This window comes from Barbus barbus (genome assembly GCF_936440315.1).
Source record: "Barbus barbus genome assembly, chromosome: 7".
NCBI classification, from domain to species: domain Eukaryota; kingdom Metazoa; phylum Chordata; class Actinopteri; order Cypriniformes; family Cyprinidae; genus Barbus; species Barbus barbus.
Window position 1 is genome coordinate 9937349 of NC_136735.1, and position 23938 is coordinate 9961286.

At 36.2% G+C, this 23938-nt stretch overlaps 1 protein-coding gene across 6 annotated transcripts in view; it reads right to left on the reverse strand.

The window, feature by feature from the left end:
* LOC306873266 (guanine nucleotide exchange factor DBS-like) overlaps positions 1-22540 on the reverse strand; it is a 65489-nt gene extending 42949 nt beyond the window's left edge. For 2 of the 6 annotated variants that reach the window (XM_079422424.1, XM_079422426.1), the window contains exon 1: positions 21447-22029. In XM_079422424.1, the coding sequence (XP_079278550.1) occupies positions 21447-21519 (73 nt within the window). In that variant the 5' untranslated portion in view covers positions 21520-22029. Of the gene's footprint in view, positions 1-9550; positions 9946-21446; positions 22030-22192 lie in introns of those variants that run through there. The other 4 variants (XM_079422423.1, XM_079422422.1, XM_079422427.1 and 1 more) reach the window with 3 other exon arrangements.
* Between the last annotated feature and the right edge of the window lie 1398 nt (positions 22541-23938).

Sequence of the window (23938 nt, forward strand, 5' to 3'; positions counted from 1 at the left end):
AGCATTCCTCAAAGCCTTCATTTGTTGGACAATATAAGCACACTCCCATGAACTTCAAAGTTCAGCCCCCAAAAGGTCAATATCTTGCTCTACTCAAACTGATCAAAACACTCCTCTTCCTTTCCCACCGCTCCACTCCTGACGTCCCTGATCACAGACGAGCACCTGTTTTCACCGTTCCCAACACCACGCCACGGCCATGATGAGCAAAAGACAGATGCTTGCAGATAAAGCGAGAGCTGTTAATCCTTTATCTACCCTGGTAACATAGACAGGGAGCTGGTAAAATTCTGGCTTGTTGCACTGATCGCAGACCACATTCAGATTAAGATCACTGTAGGATTTCTCATCTCAGTGACCCTCAGTAAGAGCGTCACGTGACTTCAGAGACAGCTGCCAAAGCCCAGGTAAAAACAGAGCTTGTGAGGTTAAGACAAGATTCTGGCATTTGAAAGATTGACAGAGTTAAGCTGAAGAGAATCTGTGACCAACAAATACCGCAATGCTTCGCTTTTCTTTGTTATTTAGTACAAGCCTTATGGAACACTCAGGTAAAGGATATTTGTACTCCTAAAGTTCATCTCATATATTCATCATTTGTTGCTTCAGGCTATAAGGGTTCATTCTACAGGTTCTTCAACATCACAAAGATACCATTTGATAGGAGTTAAATTATAAAAATAGAATCACTTAAAAAAAAAAAAACAGGTTGAGGGAATTTATGGGCAGGCATTCCATGACAAGTTCCTCTGTGTTCCAAATTGGATTGTATTCCAAACACTATTATGCATTTAAGCAATTAGGTATGAGAGGCTGTTACGTTGTGAATGTAGTCACGGCTACAGGGCACATGACACAGACACAGAGCAATGCCAGAAACCCCTTCATCTGTGAAAATATTCACAGTAAAGAACAAACTCAAATGCCTTATAGATTTTTTTTTTTTTTTTTTTACAGTTTTAAAACTAGCAAGTAAGCAGCAGATACACACACATGTAGAGCAGGGTAGACTACTTACAAATCACAGTCCATTACTGATTCCAAATTACTTGACAAAAATTGTAGTTAGTAATGTAATCCATTACACATTTCAGGTAATATAATCAGACTACTATTCAAACTTTTAGATTACCTTTAACCATTAACCAACATCAGAGAACCGTGAACATGCAAATGTGATAATTATTAAAATATTTATTTTAAAATCTCAGGTGGTACTTAAAGTGAATATATTATTAGATGAAAGATGTTCAGATGACAAAAAGTCTTGGAATGCTTGCCTGTAAATAAGAAACAATGTGAACTTATGCATTTTAATGTGTTTGAAAGTCAAAAGCCTTCCAAGGACAGTAATATATGGTTAAATAATTCAAATAAAAATGAATGTGTTCATCAGTAGTTGATGCAATGTTGAAACACTTATCAAACCTGAAATGATTTTTGTAAATCCAGTGGTCAAATGCTGTGTTGATTGATATATTGATAGAGATAGAGATAGAGATATATATATATATATACAGTGGTGTGAAAAAGTGTTGGCCCCCTTCCAGATTTTTTTTTTTTTTTGCATGTTTGTCACACTTTAATGTTTCAGATAAAACTAATTTAAATATTAATCAAAGATACCAAGTAAACACAACATGCAGTTTTTAAATGAAGGGAAAACAAAATCCAAACCCACATGGCCCTGTGTGAAAAAGTGTTTGCTGAGACAAAAGTTGAACTTTTTGGAAGGTGTGTGTGCCATTACATCTGGCGTAAAAGTAACACAGCATTTCAGAAAAAGAACATCATACCAACAGTAAAATATGGTGGTGGTAGTGTGATGGTCTGGGGCTGTTTTGCTGCTTCAGGACCTGGAAGACTTGCTGTGATAAATGGAACCATGAATTCAGCTGTCTACTGTCCGGCCATCTGTTTGTGACCTCAAGCTGAAGCGAACTTGGGTTCTGCAGCAGGACAATGATCCAAAACACACCAGCAAATCCACCTCTGAATGGCTGAAGAAAAACAAAATGAAGACTTTGGAGTGGCCTAGTCAAAGTCCTGACCTGAATCCTATTGAGATGCTGTGGCATGACCTTAAAAAAAACAGTTCATGCTCGGAAACCCTCCAATGTGGCTGAATTACAACAGTTCTGCCAAGATGAGTGGGCCAAAATTCCTCCACAGCGCTGTAACAGACTCATTGCAAGTTATCGCTAACGCTTGATTGCAGTTGTTGCTGCTAAGGGTGGCCCAACCAGTTATTAGGTTTAGGGGGCAAGCACTTTTTTACACAGGGCCATGTGGGTTTGGATTTTGTTTTCCCTTCATAATAAACTTCATTCAAAAACTGCATGTTGTGTTTACTTGTGTTGTCTTTGATTAATATTTAAATTAGTTTGATGATCTGAAACATTCAAGTGTGACAAACATGCAAAAAAATCAGGAAGGGGGCCAACACTTTTTCACACCACTGTGTGTGTGTGCGCATACACATATATACACACATACATACATACACATATACACACACATACATATATATATATATATATATATATATATATATATATATAAAAACCAATCTCCACAGAAAAACCGGCTCCTCGCTGTGCGCTATTGAAACCGCTCAAAATCATATGATTCGATTCGCACCTTCTGATTGGTTCTCGGAACATAGCGGCTTTTGCTGCCAAAGGTAAGTGGCGTCTAGAGGCTTTTGCCAACAAACCGATATTTGAACTCTTCAATATATATGAAGAGTTCAGATGCAAAAGCCGCTAAACGCCACCTCCGTCAAAAATTAGATAATGACATTGAGCCAATGCTTACGGCACATAGTACACGTTCAACAAATATTTTTTGCTTCAAATCCTCTAAATCCCAGCGTCAGCCCATTCACAAATATCGGTTTGTGAATCGGTTTATTCATGTTAACAAGAATAAAGTAGAAAATCTTTTACTTCGTATTTATTTTACTTTTGATTTATTATTTCAAATAAATGCTGTTCTTTTGAACTTTTCAGTCATAAGAATCCTGTGAAGTATCACAGTCTCCACAAAAAGCATTAAAAAATAAGCATATTTGCCGAAACATTAAAATAGTTTCTTAAAATATTTGCCATCACGGGAGGAATAAATAACACTAAAAAGAAAAGAAAAAAAAAACAGAAAACTATTAATATTTCAAATTGTTTTTTTTTCATATATTAAATAAATAAATTGAGTCTTGGAGAGCATAAAAGACATTTGAAAAATCTTAGATTTCAAATTTTTTAACTGTAGTGTATCAGGAAATTTATAGACCTCCTTGTTACTGACCAATTAGAACACAGGGCAGAATTATAAATTTTTCTGTCAACAGTCTTTTGTAAAATGTAATTTTGTGATTTTATCCTGCAGTCACTGGATGTGGTTTCTCATTTACATTGATCCCATCACTCCTGTTAAACAATACCAGGCCGTTGAGATCGAGGGGGACGCGTTTAGTCTTGTCACTGTCGCCTCAGCTAGGCTCATGAGAAAGAGGCTTGAGCAACGTCCAACGTTTCATTCACCATCTCATCTCTTGGTGTTTAATCAACAAAGCTATAGCACAGAGCCTCCACTCAATACAAAACATCCTCTCACAGATCCGTAAAACCAAAGCAGCAATAACAGGGCTATAGAAATGGCCCCGGGCCCTGCACGGTCGCCAAGAACGCCAACCGCACATTGACAAAGCGATTCAGCATCGGAGCGCGGGGTGCTGGTATTCAGAAGAAACGGGGGAAGGGCAGACGCTCTCATTTTAATGCCATTCAACAGATAGATGAGTATTCTTTACAAGGCCTTACATTTTTAATGCCACTCGGATGGGTTGAGCCGTGACCGCTACCTCAATGTAGCCTAAAAGATCCCAGTAATAAAAGACTCATCTTCATCTCCGGAAACTGCTAGCTGTCTTTTGTACAATTATTTTGTTAGTTCACAAAAGTATAACAACAGATTGCCTTGTTGTAATGATATTTAAACTGTACTATGACTTTAATGGGGCAAAAGTGTATTTATACCGGAATCACAGTTGCAGAAATTATTCATGAACCCAAATATTACTTTCACACATTGTGCCCAACTACTTAAAAACAAGACTCGTCCAGTTTGTAATTATTGTATTGTGTGTTACATTTAAAAAATAAAACAACTGAATTCAGGTGTAAATTTATAAAGTAGTGTCTTATATTTGAATTTTCTCTTAAATTTTTTTAACAAAAGTGCTGATTATGTAACGCTACATGAAACACTGGTCTTATCTCACTAACACCCTGATGCTTTAATATATTGTAGTTTATGATAAGCAGATCCAAATTCTTTACTATTACGTATGATTCAGCTATAAAAAAATTGTAAGTGTGAGCCTCAAGATCTCACCTCTCTTGGAACTCTGTTTCCTGGTGCAGGAGAACAAGGACAACACGTTTTCCATGTCTCTGCGGTTGTGTCCACTCTCTGCATTATTTACAGGAGAGTGTGGGATACAGTGGCTTAAAACCTCAGCATTGCACTAACAGTTCAGATGGAAAAACAAGATACATACCAATGCACAGACACATACACACTCAATGTTAACATGCAAGGAAAACATCCTCTTTGTTCTTCATGTCTGTGCAAGCAGCCCAGGTTAAACGCATGTTGCCGTTTTTGTTAAAGACCTCTTTGGCTGTGTCATGTCCGAGCCTGTCTGAACTACAAAGAACCAGTCCAGGTTAAAACACACAGGAGTGCAATATAAACCATTACTGCTACACTAGACAGTGAAGGCCAGGCAGTAAAGCAAGGAGAGTTACTTACACACGCATACTGTATGCATGAACATATTTTGTAAAAATGGGAATCAGTGTACTTTGTCTATACAAACATTTCATTTCAGGACCTACTGACTTTCATTTCATAAGCTGAAACATTCTTCTTTTTTTCTTTTGCATTATACAAAAAAAGTAACTCCTACAGGTTTGGAAAGACAATTTAGTGATTTTATGTACTGTCCTTTTAAGATAATTCGTCAGACCTGGGATCAAATGTCGATCTGTATTTGCAAAGCTCAGATCCTTAACCATAAAGTCACATTATTAATATAGTGCTTTATACAAAACCGATTGTTCTGTAGCAAAGCAGCTTCACAGAAATATACAGGAAATAACAGTTACAAAATTCATCAGTTATAAAATGACTTTAATTTGAACTATAAAGCATCTCTAGAGAAGACAATTATTTAGCTCAATTTAGTTCAATAACAGGATAAAAGTTTTGTAAAGTTTGAGTTACAAAACACTCAATTTAGCTATAAAGCAGTTCCACAGAAGACAATAATACCATTAAGCCACAACATTACCATTGCACACATACACGTGGATTGCTTCTCTGATCTTCATCACACAAAACTACGCACCAGCTCATTATTTACACACTCACAACACACACAAACAACTTAACGAATAAAGTCCCAAATGGCTTATTAACAGTGCACATGGTTAAGTGTCATGAGGGCTCTGTAACCGTGTGTGTGTGTGTTGTACGCAGACATGTGGTCTGGCTCCAGCTATATGGACAAATGTGAACAGTGCCGTATCAACTATACAAATCACACCAACTGCAAACTAAAAGGCCAGCTGTGTGTGCGCTATCAGAATAGACTAGGGTGTGTGTGTGTGTTCATGCACTAACATTTGACATCTTATCTGCACTTTACAGAGTCACCATCTGTTAGGCTGGAAGAATACAAAGCAGAAACAAACACACACAGCCCCCTACACCAACAACAAATGGGTAACAAGTGGATCAAATTCTCTACATTCCAGTGCCAATGTTTTTAACAGTTTAATTGAATGTATATCAGATCATTGTGGTCTGAAACTGAACAAAAATAAAACGAGGCCACTAAAGTTCAGAGACTTTCTTTAAAGGAGTCTTTAAAAACACGCTGATCAGAGCCTTTGAATTGTATAAATGCAGTGTGTTACTGATTATGGGGTATGATTTTTACAATTTTCTATTTTCGCTCTCAGTGATGATATTGGGGAGTAAAAAGTTTCTAGACTTGGTGCCCAACAAAACCACAGTGGTTGGACACACAAGACAACCACACCAGACGTACATAGACAGATGGCTACTAAATGATAGCGAGTAAAATAGCTATGACAAACCCTGTGAAGTCAACCAGAAGAGTGAGAAAATATAACAGACCGATGCAAACACTGCAAAAATGTCACAAATTTTAGAAGTGTTTGCAAGCAACACTATTACAGCTGCTCATACTGTTAACCCTATTGTAAGCACACTACAAACGTTTTTTAACTATTAATACTGAGCAAGGATGCATGAAATTGATAAAAGTGACAGTGCAGACTTACACTGATAAAAAAAGAAAAAAAAAAAAAAGAAAAAAGGTTCTATCAATCGAAGAATTTGGAGGGGGGGGGGTCACCACTTTCACAAAAATCTTCTCAACATTGATGATAAATGCTTCTTAAGCAGCAAATCAGTATATCAAAATGATTTCTGAAGGATCATGTGATACTGAAGACTGGAGTAATGATGCTGAAAATTCAGCTTTACATCACAGGAATAAATTACATTTTATAATATATTCAAACACCAACAGTTGCAAAAACAGTGTAACCAGTCCCACGCCAATTTTGTTATGTTGTCTCATATTTTGAGACTTGTTTAAAAGAGGTGAGCTGTAGGGCTGGGTATCGTTCAAAAATTTTAGATACCGGTACCGATACCTTGAGTTCGATACCGGTTCCTGAACGATACTTTTTTCGATACCAGTTTTATGAAATCAGTTTTAATAAGATTACATTATCTCAAAAAAATATTTTAATGTTGATATTTATACAGACTCAAAGCCTCATCTCCTGAGCCACTGCACAAAGGAACAAAATATATCCAACACAATAAATAAATTATTTTAATAAAGTTCAAATTGTTTTCAGTTTACACATCTGTTAGGCTACGTTTACATTAGTGCGTGTTCATTTTAAAACATCATCACTTCTAGGTTGTTAAAGACTTCAAGAAGTTTAAAATCTTCATCCACTTTTATAAGTGGGTGTTTTATTTTCTTTCACCATATGTTTTATTGTTATTAAATTCTGGTGTAGTATGTCTAATTATTTGAATGCATAAAAACAACTTAGTTTATTTAAATTTATTCTTAAAATAGCCTAATGAAAGGTTTTATTTTTCCTCAGAAATTCTGTGTTCTGTATCTGGTTTTCAAATGAAGACATAAAACATTAATTTAATTTCTTTAAATTATTGAAAATCAAAGTTTATTTATTTTGGCAAACAAAGGGGGTTTACTATTAAAATAAAAAAAATGGAATAACTGTTGTGTGATAATTTCTAAAAAAAAAATAAAGTTTTAATAATTTTAATAGTAGCCTAGTAGTAGCAGTATGTACTGTCCGCTGAACAATATTAATATATTTCTGCCGCAGTGTCTTCCAAGTGAAACCGAACTTTTATTTTGACGGGTTTCCGGGAATACCTTTAAAGTTCTGTGTGTATATGATATGACGTTAGTTTTACTCGAATCAAACGGTAAAATGCTCATTAATTGACTCTCACAGCAGTTCTGGAGATGTTGTTCATGTCCTCATTTAGAGAGGCGGCAGACGCTGAAATCACCGCGAGCTTCAGTCTGTGTAGTAAACAAACTGCGCGATATAAGTTAGAGAGCAGACTGCTCCGTGCGCTTTTGAAACGCTCTTGCGGATGTCAAACACTGATCAATCAGCACGTCGCCGTTTCTAGTCAAACACACCTAGTGCTGCAGGATTATTGGCTCACTGACGGTGATGAGATTAACCCTTTAGGTATCGAAATTTGGTACCGAACGACAAGACGTTTTTCGATACTCGGTGGTATCGAGGCAATTCGGTCGGTGCCTAAAAAGTATCGAACTCGATACCCAGCCCTAGTGAGCTGTTACTTAAAAAGCAATTTTGAAAGAAGGACCCGTGCCATATCTAGGTACCAGGGTGAGCTCTTTTGATTTGGGCAACCAGCCAGAACACCCTAGCAACTGCACAGCAACATGCTAAAAAACTTCCCACCTTAGCAACTGCATAGGAATGCCCTGGCATCGATCCACGACAGCCTGACATGGTGATAGCAACTTTTGCTTGGGAAAACCCCATTCAAATTTCATCAAGAAAAAGTTACAAAATTAAATAAAAAAAACATTTAATATCAATGTCAAATCATAATACACTCTCTCTCTTAAAAGATATAGCTTTATGCACATAAATCAGCTATAATAGAAAGTCACACCCCACGTACACGTAATTGCAGACACACAGTGTGTTATTGGATGCCACCCTACAAATAGTAAAGAAAATAGCTTACACCTTGCAGCACTCCGGTATGTCTGTTGTAGTTTGACCCTTATTAAAGCTGCTTTCAATTCTTTCAGCAACAAAAAGCTCAGCTAAATAAAACTCATATTTCAGCATCTGATTCAGCACCTAACATGACCTAACATTTTCCATTCACACTAAACTAAATTCAATTGACAGTGTCTTATACAGGATAGCCCGAGGTCATAGTTACTGACAGCATGCCAGTCTAGATTTAATAAGCAAATATCTTCTGATGTGCCATTACTTGCATGCACAGTGAAATTGTGTGTCCATGATGAGCATTCACAGCTAAGACGGAACTCCGATCACTGTGCATATTGACAGGCTTGAAGCAAAGCTTTGAATGTGAAACAACACTTTGTTGCCAGTCCAACTGGGTTCTGGAAGTTGGCATAAACCCAGACTGGTGCCAAAAGTTGCCCATATGAGCATGGGTGGGACTGTTGCAAACCGCTGACCAACAAACAATACGCTTCTCACGATCTGAGTGCGCAAAAAAGGAGGGGGGAGTTTACGTTCAAATTCAGGGTCGCGTTTTAACTTGAAAATCAATGAATCGTGGGAAAGTTTAACATGTAAGCAAACACAGATTTCAGATCACAGCACTGTATAAAATAGAAATACATACTTTTATAATAAGAACAGTATGATAAATGGAAATCTACTCCTGAATTTAATTGTCAAGACCATAAAGATGTAAAACATACCAATTAAACATCTGAAATCTATATACAAAACATAATCAGAACAGTGATGTTTTATCCCACTAGGTTATTACACTTTTTTTTCTACACTATTAAAAATTAAAAGTGTTCTTCTGTCATAGAACCATTTTGGGTTCCCCAAAGAACCTTTCAATGAACAGTTCTTAAAAGAACATTTTTTCTTGGTGTGAACAACACAAAAAATCTAAAGAACCATTTTCCATTATGAAGAACCTTTTGTGGAAAGGAAAGATTCCATGGATGTTAAAGGTTCTTCTTGGAACCACCAATGTCATGTATGTGAAGTTCATTTCCTGAGTTTATTGAATTCTATATGGTTTGAATAAATTTAACAAGCATAAAAACAAAACAGCACTTCAAACTAGACACATCTGACCTGGTTCAATAGATTTACCCGGTTATACAGATATAAAGACTAGTTTGGTCTCCTACCTGTCATCACTTTCAGTTGCAGCCATAGTCTGGTAATGTCCTGGCAGAGCAGTGACACTCGGTTGAGCTCCATCCTGCTCAGAATGCACCTTTCCCAGCCACCCTCCTGTCTCAGGTGCCTCTATCTCTGGGGCTTCATCCTCCTGCAGGACTCCCGTAAGCTGCCGCGCATTACCGAGGCTAAACCGTCCGTCAACGCACTTCACATATCCTCATCTCCAACACACACAAACTCCACCGGCATCAGGTTACTCTGCCACGCACACACATACACACGTGCAGGTGGAAGCAACAGACGGTGGAGTTAAAGGGAGGAAAAGCCCCAGGGCAGCCACTTAAACAAACCAGAATACAATTCTGTAGCGACCTGTATGTGTATGTGTGTGTGTGTGTGTGTGTGAGTGAGTGGATAAGCTCTGAAATACGCACACACTCTCTAATCGTCCTGCCTCTAACAGGTTTGAGAGAGAGAGAGAGAGAGAGAGAGAGAGGGATGGGGTGGGGGGATGACAGCAGTTTTCTCTGTTTGTTACTTTGCCAGGGCCCTGTAGATTAATAATAGACAGCCAATCAAAATACTGGGGCCGGACTGAGGAGGAGCACATAAACTACATTACTCCATCTATCATGATACTCAAGTCTATTATACTACACTGTACATAAAATATGTTCATTATTACAATAATTGGGATATTAGTCAGCTATACTTTTTCCCTTTTAATTATTGCACTATTGTTATTTCACTTCATTTGACACTATACTGTGAAAATGCAAATGCATAGATTGTGCCATCCATGCCAATAAGACAAACAAATAAATTAAATAAATAAATTTATTATAACAACAATGCAACAAAATTATGACATTAATGTTCATTATTCGAATTATTCCAATAGTCTAATTTTTCATCTTGAATTTACCCCTTTTAATAGGCTAGCTCTTTTTGGTTTTTTTTTAATATATAATTTCAGCAATATTTATTACAAAAAATGATCAAGACATTGACAAAATTATTGTAACTAAAGTAGATTTTTACAACTGTTTTGTTTAACCAACCCTGAGCAATAGATTTATTGCAGTATTTATGGATCTTTGTCATCTTTAGGTTATGAAATATAACGGTTTATTGTTAGTTCTTGTCAGCTCACATCCATTGAAAAATATTAAAAGTTACAACTTTTGTTTTTAATAATGTGTGAGTACATATTGAAATTAACATTTCCTAATCTTTGTTAATGCTTTCAAAGTACTTTTTATTGTTAGTTAATGTGACTAACAATTGTAACAGATATATAAAACAATATTATACACTGTCGCTCAAAAGTTTGGTATCAGTAAGATTTTTTATGTTTTTTAAGGGAGTCTCTTCTGCTCATCAAGGCTGCATTTATTCAATCAAAAATACAGAAAAAAAACAGTAATATTGTGAAATCTTATTGCAATTTCTAATATTGGTTTCCTATTTTAATATACTTTCAAATAGAATTTATTTCTGTGATGCAGCGCTGAATTTTCAGCATCATTACTCCAGTCTTCAGTGTCACATGATCCTTCAGAAATCATTCTAATATGCTGATTTATTATGAGTGTTGAAACTGAAATGATGCTGAAAATTCAGCTTTGATCACTGAAATAAATTATATTTTACAGTATATTAAAACAGAAAACTGTTATTTTAAATTGCACAAATATTTCACAAAATAACTTTTTGCATAAAATAATTTTCTGTATTTTTGATCAAATAGATACAGCCTTGATGAGCAGAAGAAACGTCTTTAAAAAAAAACAAAAAAAAATCGTACTGATCCCAAACTTTTGAGCGGCAGTGCATATGTAAATTATTATTATTTTTTTTACTCTGCACTGTGTACTGTCATACAGAGCTGCAGGGATACCACACACATCCAGTTCAACATCTTTTATAATATGAGAAACCAAGCAATCCATAAGAGCAGAATGAAAAGCGCTGTACGTCTGTATTCTGCATTCACAAAGAGCCTGGGAAAAAGACACACACACACACAAAACACCTGTTTGTGGTTGGAATCAGTGAAGAGAGAGTCTGCTGCTGTGAATTAAACAGCTCTATAGTTCTGCAAAGCCTTTGATGGAACTCAAAACCCTTCAGCTTGAGAGAGAGAGACTCTGTGTGTGTGTGTGTGTGTGTGTGTGTGTGTGTGTGAGAGAGAGAGAGAGAGAGAGAGCGCTATCAATGGAAACAAAACAGATTTAGATTCATCAAAATGACCTTTTTATGCTTAAAAAAAAAAATAGTAGAACAGCAGCAAAGACTGCCAATGTTAGATAAGTGTCTCTAAATATATTCTCCAGTTTAAGTTTTTTTTTTTGTGAGTACTCCATTCTTAGAGCACCACGGTTACTTACAAAACAACACCGTGTCATGCATTTTAATGCACTACACACTATTTTCAGACAATATCACAGATACGTTTACAGAAAGGTATATCTGGGCTGGTGCTGTCTGGGAAAGTATACGTTCATTGTGACTTTTGTGATACGCAATCTCTCCAGCTCAAGGCTCTCTCACAGCCTGAAGGTCACAGGCCACATAAAACAGAAGACTTTAAAATACAGGTCAAGTTATAGACACTCTCGCTGGAAATCCCCTGGCTCTCTTCTCTTAGATCTTGTGTCCGGCTACATATACCCACTCCATGCTCGTCTGAGACACTCACACACTACAGATTATTTAAGAGAGACAGGGCTTCGCTTTTATAAAGACAAACACAATGCCCCTTTCTGTGTTTTATCAGTAACACTATGCCAATGAGCTAGATCCTCTGGGCTCAACTATAGCGGCTCTAAATGTACGCAGTTACATAACATACGGATAATAAATAACCAAATATAAACCATTATTTTGTTGAACTTTTTGTAAACTTAAACTTTGTAAACGTAATCCAATTTAGTCTATATTTTATTGTATATTAAGAATATATATTATAACAATTAATATTAACATTATCATGAATAAAAAAAGTACATAAAATAAATGAATAAACGGTACTTAAATTAAATTAACTTTAATCTAAAATTTTTACTTAATTCTTTAACTAATTAAACTTGCATTAACTAAGGTTTTAGGAAAATAAGAGCCTGTTATTGGTTGAAGTGGTCTGATAATCGGATTATTATGTAGTGCAATGTTTGTTGGTTCTTACTAGGGTTATTATAGTTAACTAAAACTATTACAATTAAAATATTTTTGTTAACTGAAATTAAGCAGAAATAAACAAAACCTTTTGAAGCTCTAAAATTATTATTAAAACTAAACATTGAAATAAAATTAATATAAAAAAAATACAAAAATGACCATTTAAAAAAAATAATCAAATTGAAAATAATGTAAAATTTAAAAGCAAATTCAAAATATTAAAACTAAAGAGTATATAAAGAATACCAAAATTAATAATGATAATAACACTGTAGTGTAGACATTGAGTTGCTCATTAAGCACAGAGGGATTTTCCATTTATGAGGAGGAAATGAGGGTATAAAACAAACTTAAAGGGGAAATGAGCTTTCAGTGGTTGATCTAAGTGAAGAATTAAACTCACTTTGATGCCCTTTAGTCTCCCATCATTTTTACTCAAATAACTTCGCTCACCCTTGCTGTACTTTTGCCATACCCCAGGAAACAATATTTAAAAAGTTTAACAACAGTGTGTGAATTTGGATCTGTCTGACCAAGCAGTCAAACCCTGGTCTACCCTTCACACGTGTCCTGATTATCCATTGAATTATTCATGACTCATTAAAACTGCACCTTGTTCGTCTAACAAACTATTTAAAGTATCGACTGTATGTGAGATCGATACAAATAAGTGCCTATGTAGAATATATTAGAAACTTAATGAACTGCTGTCCTTGTGATCTGCATTTCTAAGGCCTTTTCCATGCTGGGCAAGAATAAAAATCTCACAACAAGATGATATCAGTCTTTGCATGCCATCAACTTAATGAACTGGAGCATAATCAGTTGCTAAAACTGCAATTTCTGAAGTCAAGTTGCTTGCCTTATTAGTAGCGGCACTCATAATGAGAAATAACGTGATAAAACTGAACTGTGATAAAACTGTAAAGCTGATTTCATACAGTCTGCTGAACATATACCGGCATACGAAGAGCAAAAATAGACTCCAGGCCTATTGATTGAGATAAATGTAGAGTCCAGAGGGACAGGATACTGTACATGTGGCCGTCTTTCATAATTCTACAGTGCTGCAGCAGCTGTAATGAGAAAAGCAGGAGTGTGTTTCTGTAACATCAGTCAGACATCCTGTTTCTGGCAGGCTCTGGTTCTCCCGGAGCCATTCTGCAGAAAATGAAACCGATACTTCATATGCTAAAATAACAGGATTGCGTGTAAATTATGTAACATACTGTGTGTCCAACAAATCCAGTGATCATAACAGGATGAGTGAAGTGTTTGATGGATCAACTAACATCATATTTGCTCTTGTAGAGGTGACCAGCCCCTTTAATAAACATATACAGCAAAACAAATACAGCCTCAGATATATATTATATAGTATCCATTTTAAAAAAGTAAATACAAGAGCCACCTTATACTATGAAAAAAGGTGAATTGGGTTCAAGTATTTCAAGCTAACTAATATATCAGCATTATAACATGCAAACAATATTATCCATATTATTTTCAAAAAATTGGTTATATATATATATATATATATATACACACACAAGGCATGTGTGGAGGGGGTGCTTTGGGGGCTCAAGTCCCTGCCCTTTTTCCAAAAGTATCCAAAAATGCCTCTCTCTCAACAATTATCAACAATAATATTGTGGTCAATAAAACAAATGTATTTGAATTATAATTAAGACAATGTGTACAAAACAGTAACAAATGGCTCAAAACGGTTCAATTTGACTTATATCGTCAGTTTGAGACATCTTACCATTGTATCGCTATAGATTGAGCGCATCTTAAACAAGCTCAAATTTCTTTGGATAATGTGAACTGGAGCGGTATCTTCCGAGTCTTAAACTGGTTGAAAACTACGTCGCCACTGTCTGTTTTCAGTAGTTTTTTCTTTTTTTATAAACAAACCTGAAATTGCTAAAGTAGAAGTGGTTACATTAATTGTAAATAGTGTTTAACTTACTACTATTTACGTATTGCATATTAATATACCATTTACTGTGTAATGAAACTGTCATTGTTGGTTAAACAAAACCCAAGTGCCACCAAAAGGCCTTTTATGTGAAGTGTCAACAGTTCAAGTTCAAGAACACGTAAAGACTTTATTTATACATATGTAACCTAATTACATGTTAGGACTAAGGTTCATTTTATTAGTCTTTATATTGTGGCATTTCAGGTGTATGTGTTTAAGAATTTCTTTCAAACAAAGTCTTGTGCTCAATTGAGTCACAAGGGAAGGATGAATTTTTACTGAGAGACGCTTTTAGGAAAGCACATGATTCTTTGTATCTTAGGAGGAAATTGTCTCTTAATAGATGTTTTCCTGTAATTCTTGTATTGCTGTCCATTTTTTTTCACAGATCCACAGCCAGTTTTCTCAACTCATCCTGAATCTGAAGCACTACCGTTTTAAACAACCTAACTGTGTTCTTTATATTTGTATGTCTTTATATTTCATCGTCAGCTTCAGGGAAAGAACCTTGAATACAGTCAGTCAGCAAATTCGAGGGAACCAAATGCTGAAGTGAGCATATGACCACACATTTACCAGAAAGCGGGAATTTTCGAATCACTTGAGAACGATTGTGCAACTCAGGTCAGCTCAAAACAATGATCATCTGACCCATCAAAACATCCTTTCAGATGAACCCAGTGACGAATGACACACACACGGACTAGTCATGTGATCAGTCACTGGTGGGTATTTGCATGGGTTTGGTCACAGCAGCACATCTAAAGATCACACACCAACCAATCAAACCCAGGCCTCCCAGCACAAAGACTCATGTGCCTGTTTGCAGAAATACACGTCATAAAGATGTCAGTTTGGGGACTGCAAGTAAATAAAATGTGCATAACAAATGAAAAAGGATGCACAGTCTGACTTTCTGAAAAAAAAAAAAAAAAAAAGTCCTCATAAACCAGTTATTTTGTGGTTGTTTTCATAATGAAACAGGAAAAAAGCTTGAGACAAAAGGTAGTTTTCAGACAGGCACTTGCAAAGAAGTCCCAGGAACACACAGAGACATGAATATATCCACAGGATATTACTATGACAACATGTCTGGTTTATTACAAAACAACAAACAACAACAACAAGTATGCAAGAACTTCCTCTGCGGGCTCTGAAGCTACAAGGAGAGGAGGGAAACTTCCTCATTATAATTAAAGTAAAATCCCAAAGATGAGGAGAAAAGCAATGACATACTGTCATAAGATCAGGTGTTTCTTTTGAATAGCATACTATACTGTTTACCAATGAGATTGTGCTTTCACTTTTTTAGTCTCCATTTTTCATTACATTTCCTTGATTCTTTGCATCTCCGGAAATTCGGTCATGCCAGTGGGAGAATGTCCCATCATTAACCTACATCAGTGTCGACAGTCGTCACGTTCTCTGGCCTGATGGCTGTCTGGACAACAGTTAGCAGTAGCGGTTAGCTGTTCTCGGGGGACGTTCATGTCACCACACCCTCTTTATCATCCAGATTTAATCAGCACAAGCACTGTAACAGAATCACAGGCTGTCTAGGCCTCAGCTTCACCCCTCTCTTTATTATCCACGCTTACTGCTGGCATCTTATACTGTTTAAATTGATGCAGTTTCGCCAAACAGGAAGACATGCGTTTATATGCTCTTAGTTTTCTAAACCTGGGTCACCATGAAATCAAAATTTACTTGTTTTTTATGGAATTTTGCAGTATTTGCTTATTTTTTCATCAAACAGGAAGTGTGTGCGCTCAAAAAAGAAAAGCCAATAAATTCTCAGGTGCGTAGAACAAAAAAAGAAGTTTAATCAACCAGGTAGCCGAAATTGTCCGCACACTGGAAAAATACAATCAGACCAAAAAAGGTCTATCAAAAATATATATTTCATTTATTTAAAAGTGAAAAAGTGACAAAAGTGTAAAGTGTCTTAGAAAACTTTTTTTTTTTTTTTTCAAAATCAAAATAATGAGGGCAGGAAAACCTATAACTCACATGAGATTGCATTTAGCAAACAGCGATGATCCAATGAGCCAATCAATTCCCGATGGACACAATTAAGTCCCATCCTACATTTTTTTCTTGTTTCACTGTTGTTAGATGTCAGTAGTTTCACGCTGACATTAAATTTGAATAAAAATGGTCATTATTTACTTACTCTCATACCGTTCCAAACAGCCCCTGCATTAAATAAATAACGCATAATACAAGACGTGTGAGAAATGGGTAAAAATCTCCCTACATAATATTTTTGCAAGGAGTCCAGATTTAAGAGTGGATGGCTGAAGCTGAATAGAAAGAAAAAAGTAACAGTTAAGGAAATATAGATATATATTTAGATCGATCAACATTGAAGTATTACAAACTTATATTTTTTTACTGTCCTAAATCCATACACAAGAGAACAGAAGTTGAAACATCATGGCAAATTATTCAATTTTTTGTGTGTAAACAAGTGCAAAAATACTCAATGCTATTCAAATGAGAGAGTTAATTTAAGATCAGCTTCTCTGTTCAAACTACATATATAAGAGAAACCACAATGATAGACAAAAAGAATAGAATTAATTTACTGTAACATCTCACGCTCAAGAGGAAGAACCAAGTGCAAGTGCAAAATAATCACAGCAGCTGATTGTGGCAAAATGTTGGTTTATCGACCACATGCAACTCCGCATAAAATCCCCATGCAACATAACAATAGCGAGAGGAAACATCCTTTAAAGATTTCCTCTAAAATGGCAATGACATTTATGCCTCTAAAATTTGCATCTCCAAAAATAATCCACAAAACAAGAGATTTGCCCCAGCAAACACACACTACTGCAGGGGCTGCCAAAACAAAGACAAACCAAGCAACCAAGATGAGGAAATGGAGGCCAGTAGCTCTAATACACACTGACAGTGAAGCCAAAGGGCTTCAACATTCATGAAGTCAATGGCAAATGATGATGTGAGATAATGGAGGCTGTAGGCCCAAACAGAATCTGCAAGAGTAGATTCCTGCAGAATTCAAAAACATGCCACAATTTGTATTTTTTAATGTATACGTTTTTATATTTAGCTAAAAATAATCAATACAATATTTTACATAATCATGTTTTTAAATTAATTTCAATATTCAAAAACTGAAAGTCCTCTTAATGCTCTAAATAGTCAATAATGCTCATAGTTAAGCCTGCTTTTGAACTGTCAGTGCAGGTCTCTGAAAATAGTAAAACCCTTGCAATAAGAGATTTGCTAGAGTAAACATACACTACAACATGGGCTGTTTCAACAATACAAAGTACTGCTGAGTGTAGAAACTCAGGGAGAGCAGACGTTTACTCAGAGCAAACAAATATGAGAAGGCGGCTGATGTACCCCACACTAACAGCAAAATCAAAGAGAGGAGGTGACCAGCCTGCAATACATTGATTCAATGCATTGATAAATTGTACTATATTGTACAGCGTATTAGTACTGATCACCTAACATTGATGCATATACAAAATCAACTCTTACATGATTCACTCAGGGGTTTACTTAACAGTATGGCCTTGTATACGTATAACTGCAGTTCTCAACAAAGTGTGTTTGCAGTTTGATACGGCACTGCCTCTGCTCCCATGAGAGATGACACCATAACTTCAGTCTCTGGTGATCAGCAGTACAAATTAACGCACAAGCATACAGCGCATCTGAGTAGCTTAAACAGCACAAGCCACATGGTGGCTGCTCAGAGCCAAAATGGCTGCCTCTGTTTCATCAACATAAGGTTGGGCTTCGTAAACCAGGCAAGCTCATCCAGTGTAAATAGCCAAACCTAGAGCAGTTTAAGATCAACCGTGTCCTCGTAACACTATAAGCAAACCTCACCAACGCCATAGGTAAATAAAGACATGCTCTTGTGTCCTCTTACCGCTTCACAGGCGCATGTGCGTTAGAGGAGAGCTCAGTCTTTTCTTGTTTGATGTTCGTTGTGATGTTCCCACTGCAAAGGTTATGCAAAATACTCAAGCAGCACAGAGACAGACAGTCAAAGAGATGCCATGCTGAAGAACCACACCCACAGAGGAACATGCCAGCAGGTGCATCTAATTACAACATCCTTTCTACAGACGTTTGACAGTCTTATGACAAATGCAATGTCAGATGCTTCCATGACATTTGAACTTTGGCTAAGGACACCTACCAAACTAAGTATAGTGCTTGTTATGTCTTTCTGGTTACCTTACCTTTTAAAGGAACAGTTGACACAAATGAATTGTCGTGTACTCACTCTCATGTCATTCCAATTCCATATGCTGTTATTTTATTCAGTGAGGCAATGGAAAATCATTGGAAGAAATGTTGCTTACCTTGTGCCGTTCAATAACAATTTACCTTTCTGTCAAGCTCCATAAAGGTAAAAATCACCATAAAACGACACATATGCAATTAGAAAAACTGTCAACATCATTGCCATCAATATGACACTGATTCTTTTCTGATCATTTTAAAATTCTGATGACAAATGAGAGCTTTAGGGGAGGGTCAAGTGGAGCAGAGACTTGATCAGAGGACTTGGAATAAGTTTTATTAACTATGAACAATTATGATGCCATTTGGTGTTTTTGTTCTTTATGGAGCTTGACCGGCCCTGGTTACCACGTTATTGTTAACTGAAACTAAATTTAAACTATTACTACTAAAAATCATTTTTGTTAGTTCAAATAAAGCTGAAATAAAATAAAATGATTATATTAGATTAAAAACCTGCAATAAGATAAAGCTAAATATTTTTTTTAAAACCAAAAACTAATAAAAATGACAAAAGAATATAATAAAATATAAAAAATTATATTAAACTAATTCAGAAAAGTATATTAAATAATACTAAATTAGAATAGCTGGTTATTATGGAGCATCATGGTAAGAGCTGTAAAATAATTCTTTAAAATTTACACTTGTGTCAGAAAAAAACATTGGTGTAGAAATTCATGAGGATGAGTAAATAAATAAATAATTTCAATTTAATTATTTTAAATTGAAAATTACATTTAATTGTTTAATTTGAATTTACTTTAGTGAAATGTTGGCTGCTTGATCCATGCAGGGATTTAAAAGACATTCAGCTTTTTAAATCTGACAGCAATAGTGTGACACAACCAGATACTAACAACATGTATTCAAATTGCAGATGTGTTATCATTCTGCAAACATCCCATGATACATCACTGCCAACAACATCATGATATGAGTGCTGGGAAAAACAGCAAAGAGCCACACAAACACTTCTCATCTTCTCAGCACATGACACAAGAGGAACTTACAGTTTAGCCCTTCACAGCAAACAGTGAACCTGTAGAAACTTTCCATTTCCTCTAAAGGGATCTTCACCCAGCTCCTGCAATTCTCCGAGGGCCGAAGGTGCATCCCAGTCTCCTCCATCAGGATCATTTCACCTCCTTCACTCGGTCTCAATCTGCCCTGCTGTTCTTACCTTCTTCAGTCATTCTCCCTTTTACTGTCACATCCTGTCTGTCCATGCATTGCAAATACTCCCTCCCTGAATTACCACGGCCTGTCTCTCGTACTCTGACGCTGTATCTTTCTCTCTCAGGTGTGAGTGCTGCAGTCAGGAACGTGACGCTGTTTCTCAGTCACACCCATCTGAGAAGCAGGTAACGCCCCACAACAAAGCTGATCACTCAAACACGGACACATTTCACATCGGTCTCTTATCGCACCTGCGATTTCAGGCAGTATCATGTGCATTTGCATTCTCATCAGATTTTCAAATACATGCACAAAAGGAGAACAATTTATGTTATTCTTTCAGTAAACGTAATGGAGTTCTTAATTATGCTTCATTATGCCTTATTTTGATTAAAAAAACATAAACAAACAAACAAATGGGACTATTTGAAAGTTTCTGAAGCTCAATTGGTTAAGGATGGTGCAGGTCATGGATATGAGTTCCTGGAAACAAACAAACTGGAATAATGTATACTCTAAATGGATAAATACTATTAAATAAAAAATAAACTAAAAAGAATATTTTGCAATAATTTAACGTGTGGATTGCTACTTTGAAATGATTTGCATAATTTGAGAATTTATTATAGGGGTATTTTATAATATATGAGAAACACTAAGACTCAGTAGTTTGTCTCAATTTAATATTATATATTACCAAAACAAATGATTAAACAATTAAGATATTATACACATCCCATTTTTAATTAAATTAATATTTACTGCATTGTTTTAGTGTCACAGGTTTTTGTGCACCTATTAATTTGAGCTTCTGATGAACTTCATGCTTCATCTCTTTACCATCCGTTTTAAGGTGGTTGTCAGTATGTTATAAAGTAAAAAAAAAACAACAGATTTTTAATAATTTTGTATATTAAAAATTATTTCAGTTCCTAAAATATTGAAATTAAATGTACAGTAAAAAGAAGAAAAAGAAAAAGGATCTGTAAAGTTTAAAATGTTGCAACTTTATACTTAAATTCTGGCAACCACGGCTGCTTTAAATGTTTTACTATACATTAAAAAAAAAAAAAAATTACAGTGTGATCCACTGTCATATTTACAATTTAATTTTGTATCGTTAATTGTTATAGTTATTTTACATATTATTTAAGATTTTTGCATATGGAGTTATACATTGAAATTTCTGCATGTCAGAGATTTCTCATTTAGTCTCAGATCAGCTCAGTTCAAGATCTCAAAGGTTATCCGGACACATTTACCTTGTTGCGGAGTCTGCGTGTACCTGGTTTGTGTCCTCCCAGGTTTATGGATGAAACAGCACACTGTTTCCATTTCTGATTATCAGGATTTACTTCTCACAGCAAACACAAACACAGATGTAAATAGATCCAGCACCGCTTCACCACTTTAACCACTGTCCATTATACTTTGACCTCACGCAAACCGCTGCAGGTGTAGTTAACCATTACCAGACACCATTGCAACATACAGCAGGCTGGAGAACTCCACGTGGCCATGATTTATATCAAATCTAGATATCAAACTCAAAATATATCACACTCTAAATATGAGCAATAGCTTTATCAAATAACAGTATTTCAATGATAATAAGATAACACTGATGAATGATAGTAACAGTGATACTTGCCTTAAAAAATGCTACACGCAGGCAGTCAAGGAACAATTTGGCTAGAAGCGGAGTACAAACCTCATATTCTAATAATAAAAGACTTTGAAGACTTCATGCCAAAGCTGGGCTGAGATCAGTCTAAAAAGATAGTCTGCATATGACAGATAATGAAGTCCAAAATAGCTTGTCTGCATAGCGCAGATACAGAACAAATGAGTGTGACAACATCACAAGGATGCTGGGAGTCGTCTCATATTAAACACACAGAAAGTCAAACAGCAAAGAGCAAATACACACAAACACACTCCGACTTAAGCGGCATCCTGTTACAAGCAAAAAGCAGACAGAGCGGCTTAAGATCAGAGATTTACTCACATTTCAGGACGTCTGACATCTGCTCTCCAGTACAGATACTGCCACAAGCAGTCCTTGCAGTGTCTTGTTTTTGAGAGCGTGTATTCCCTAGTTTGTCCGCTGTGTACTATGCAAAGCAAAGCAATTGTTCAGGTTGTTACGGTGGTATGTGTGTGTGAATATATTTTTTGAGAAGTTGAGATGATACGCTATTTGCCCATGTCTATCTGTCTCTCATGCCATGTGTGTTCCCTAAATATACCAGTCCAGCTCTGTGCTGAGATGTACCGCTTTACTGTGAAAACCAAACTTTTAGCGCAAAGTGTCTGAGAGAGAGAGAGAGAGAGAAAGAGAGAGAGGATGTGTGTCAGTGCGATCCAGGCAGTGGGCCATTCACATGCATCTCGATGTGAGAGAGAAATCCCACGAGGAAACCACCTCTCAGCCACACACACACACACGCACACACACACACACACACACACAAACAAATGCACAAACATTCACTTAAATTGGCCCAAAAAATTATCTGAACTTAAAAAATTATCTGAATTTAATTTCAATAGATGTTCATGTTCAAGGAATAGTTCATCCATTCTGTTCTTTATTTAAGGTCTGTTCTCGAGAACAATAACTATAAAGATAACAATTTTAGCGTCTACACCAATGAATGATAATGTTCTGTTTATTGTAAGTGCAAGCTGCGTTTCTGTCATCTCCTGCTTTAAATGCTTAACCTCTTTAAAGTCAGGTGGACTTTGATTGGCTATTAATGTCTTTATTGTTTATTAGCTGGAAAAAAAGATTTTATAAGTGATTCCAATTCTAATTCCATAGAAGTATAACCATATTAAAACTTTATAATTATAGTTGTCAGGCTTGGTGTGAACGGGCATTTACTCTAATGTCACTCCATACCTGTATATACTTTTCCTTCAAAAGGAGATATTTTAAAGAATGTGCAGGTCATTATTTTCCATGCATTTACAAAAGAACAAAAAAAGAAGAGTTTTCAGACTTCAAGCATACACAAAGACACCATGAAAGTATTATAAGTATCATAAGTCCATATGACTTGTGCACTATTTTATTGTCCTTCAAGACAATATGGAACTTTATGGTACTTTTGCATCCTTTTTGAAGCCTGAAAGTTTCAGTTCTCATTCTTTCAAACTGCATGATCAACTGGTACTACATTCTTTAAAATGTTCAGTTTCTCAGTAAAAGGAAAGTCATATGAGTTTGGGATAGCTTGAGGGTAAGTAAATGTTGCCAGAACTTTCATTTTTGGTTTAACTATTCCTTTAACCTTCAAAAAAGTATCCTAAAACTGAATGACTCATAATCTAACAGAGGCAGTCAGCAATGTCCATCCTGTTTCCTCAGCAATACCATCTGAAAGCAACTCCACCACACAAACACACACACTCATATTCTGGTCTCTCACCGTTCCAGTCCCTCCAGGAGCTCTTGCGGCTGAAGGTTGTGAAAGGAGAGAAGGGGACTCCCTGTAAGACCGTAGCCGATAGGTTGTAGAGGAGCTGGGTCAGTCGGGACAGGATCCGCTGTGGGGCATCCTGGCCCTCCTGAAGAAACTCATGCAGAGACATTTAAACTGGTTCCCACATGTACCTAAACCAGTCTTGACTGGCCTCAGCTTGACCTGATGTCTCGGAACTAGCCCAAAACCAATCCGGATTGATCCACATTCGGTCCAGACCGATGCTAAAACAGTCCTGACCGCACCAGGGCAATCTGAACTAAGCA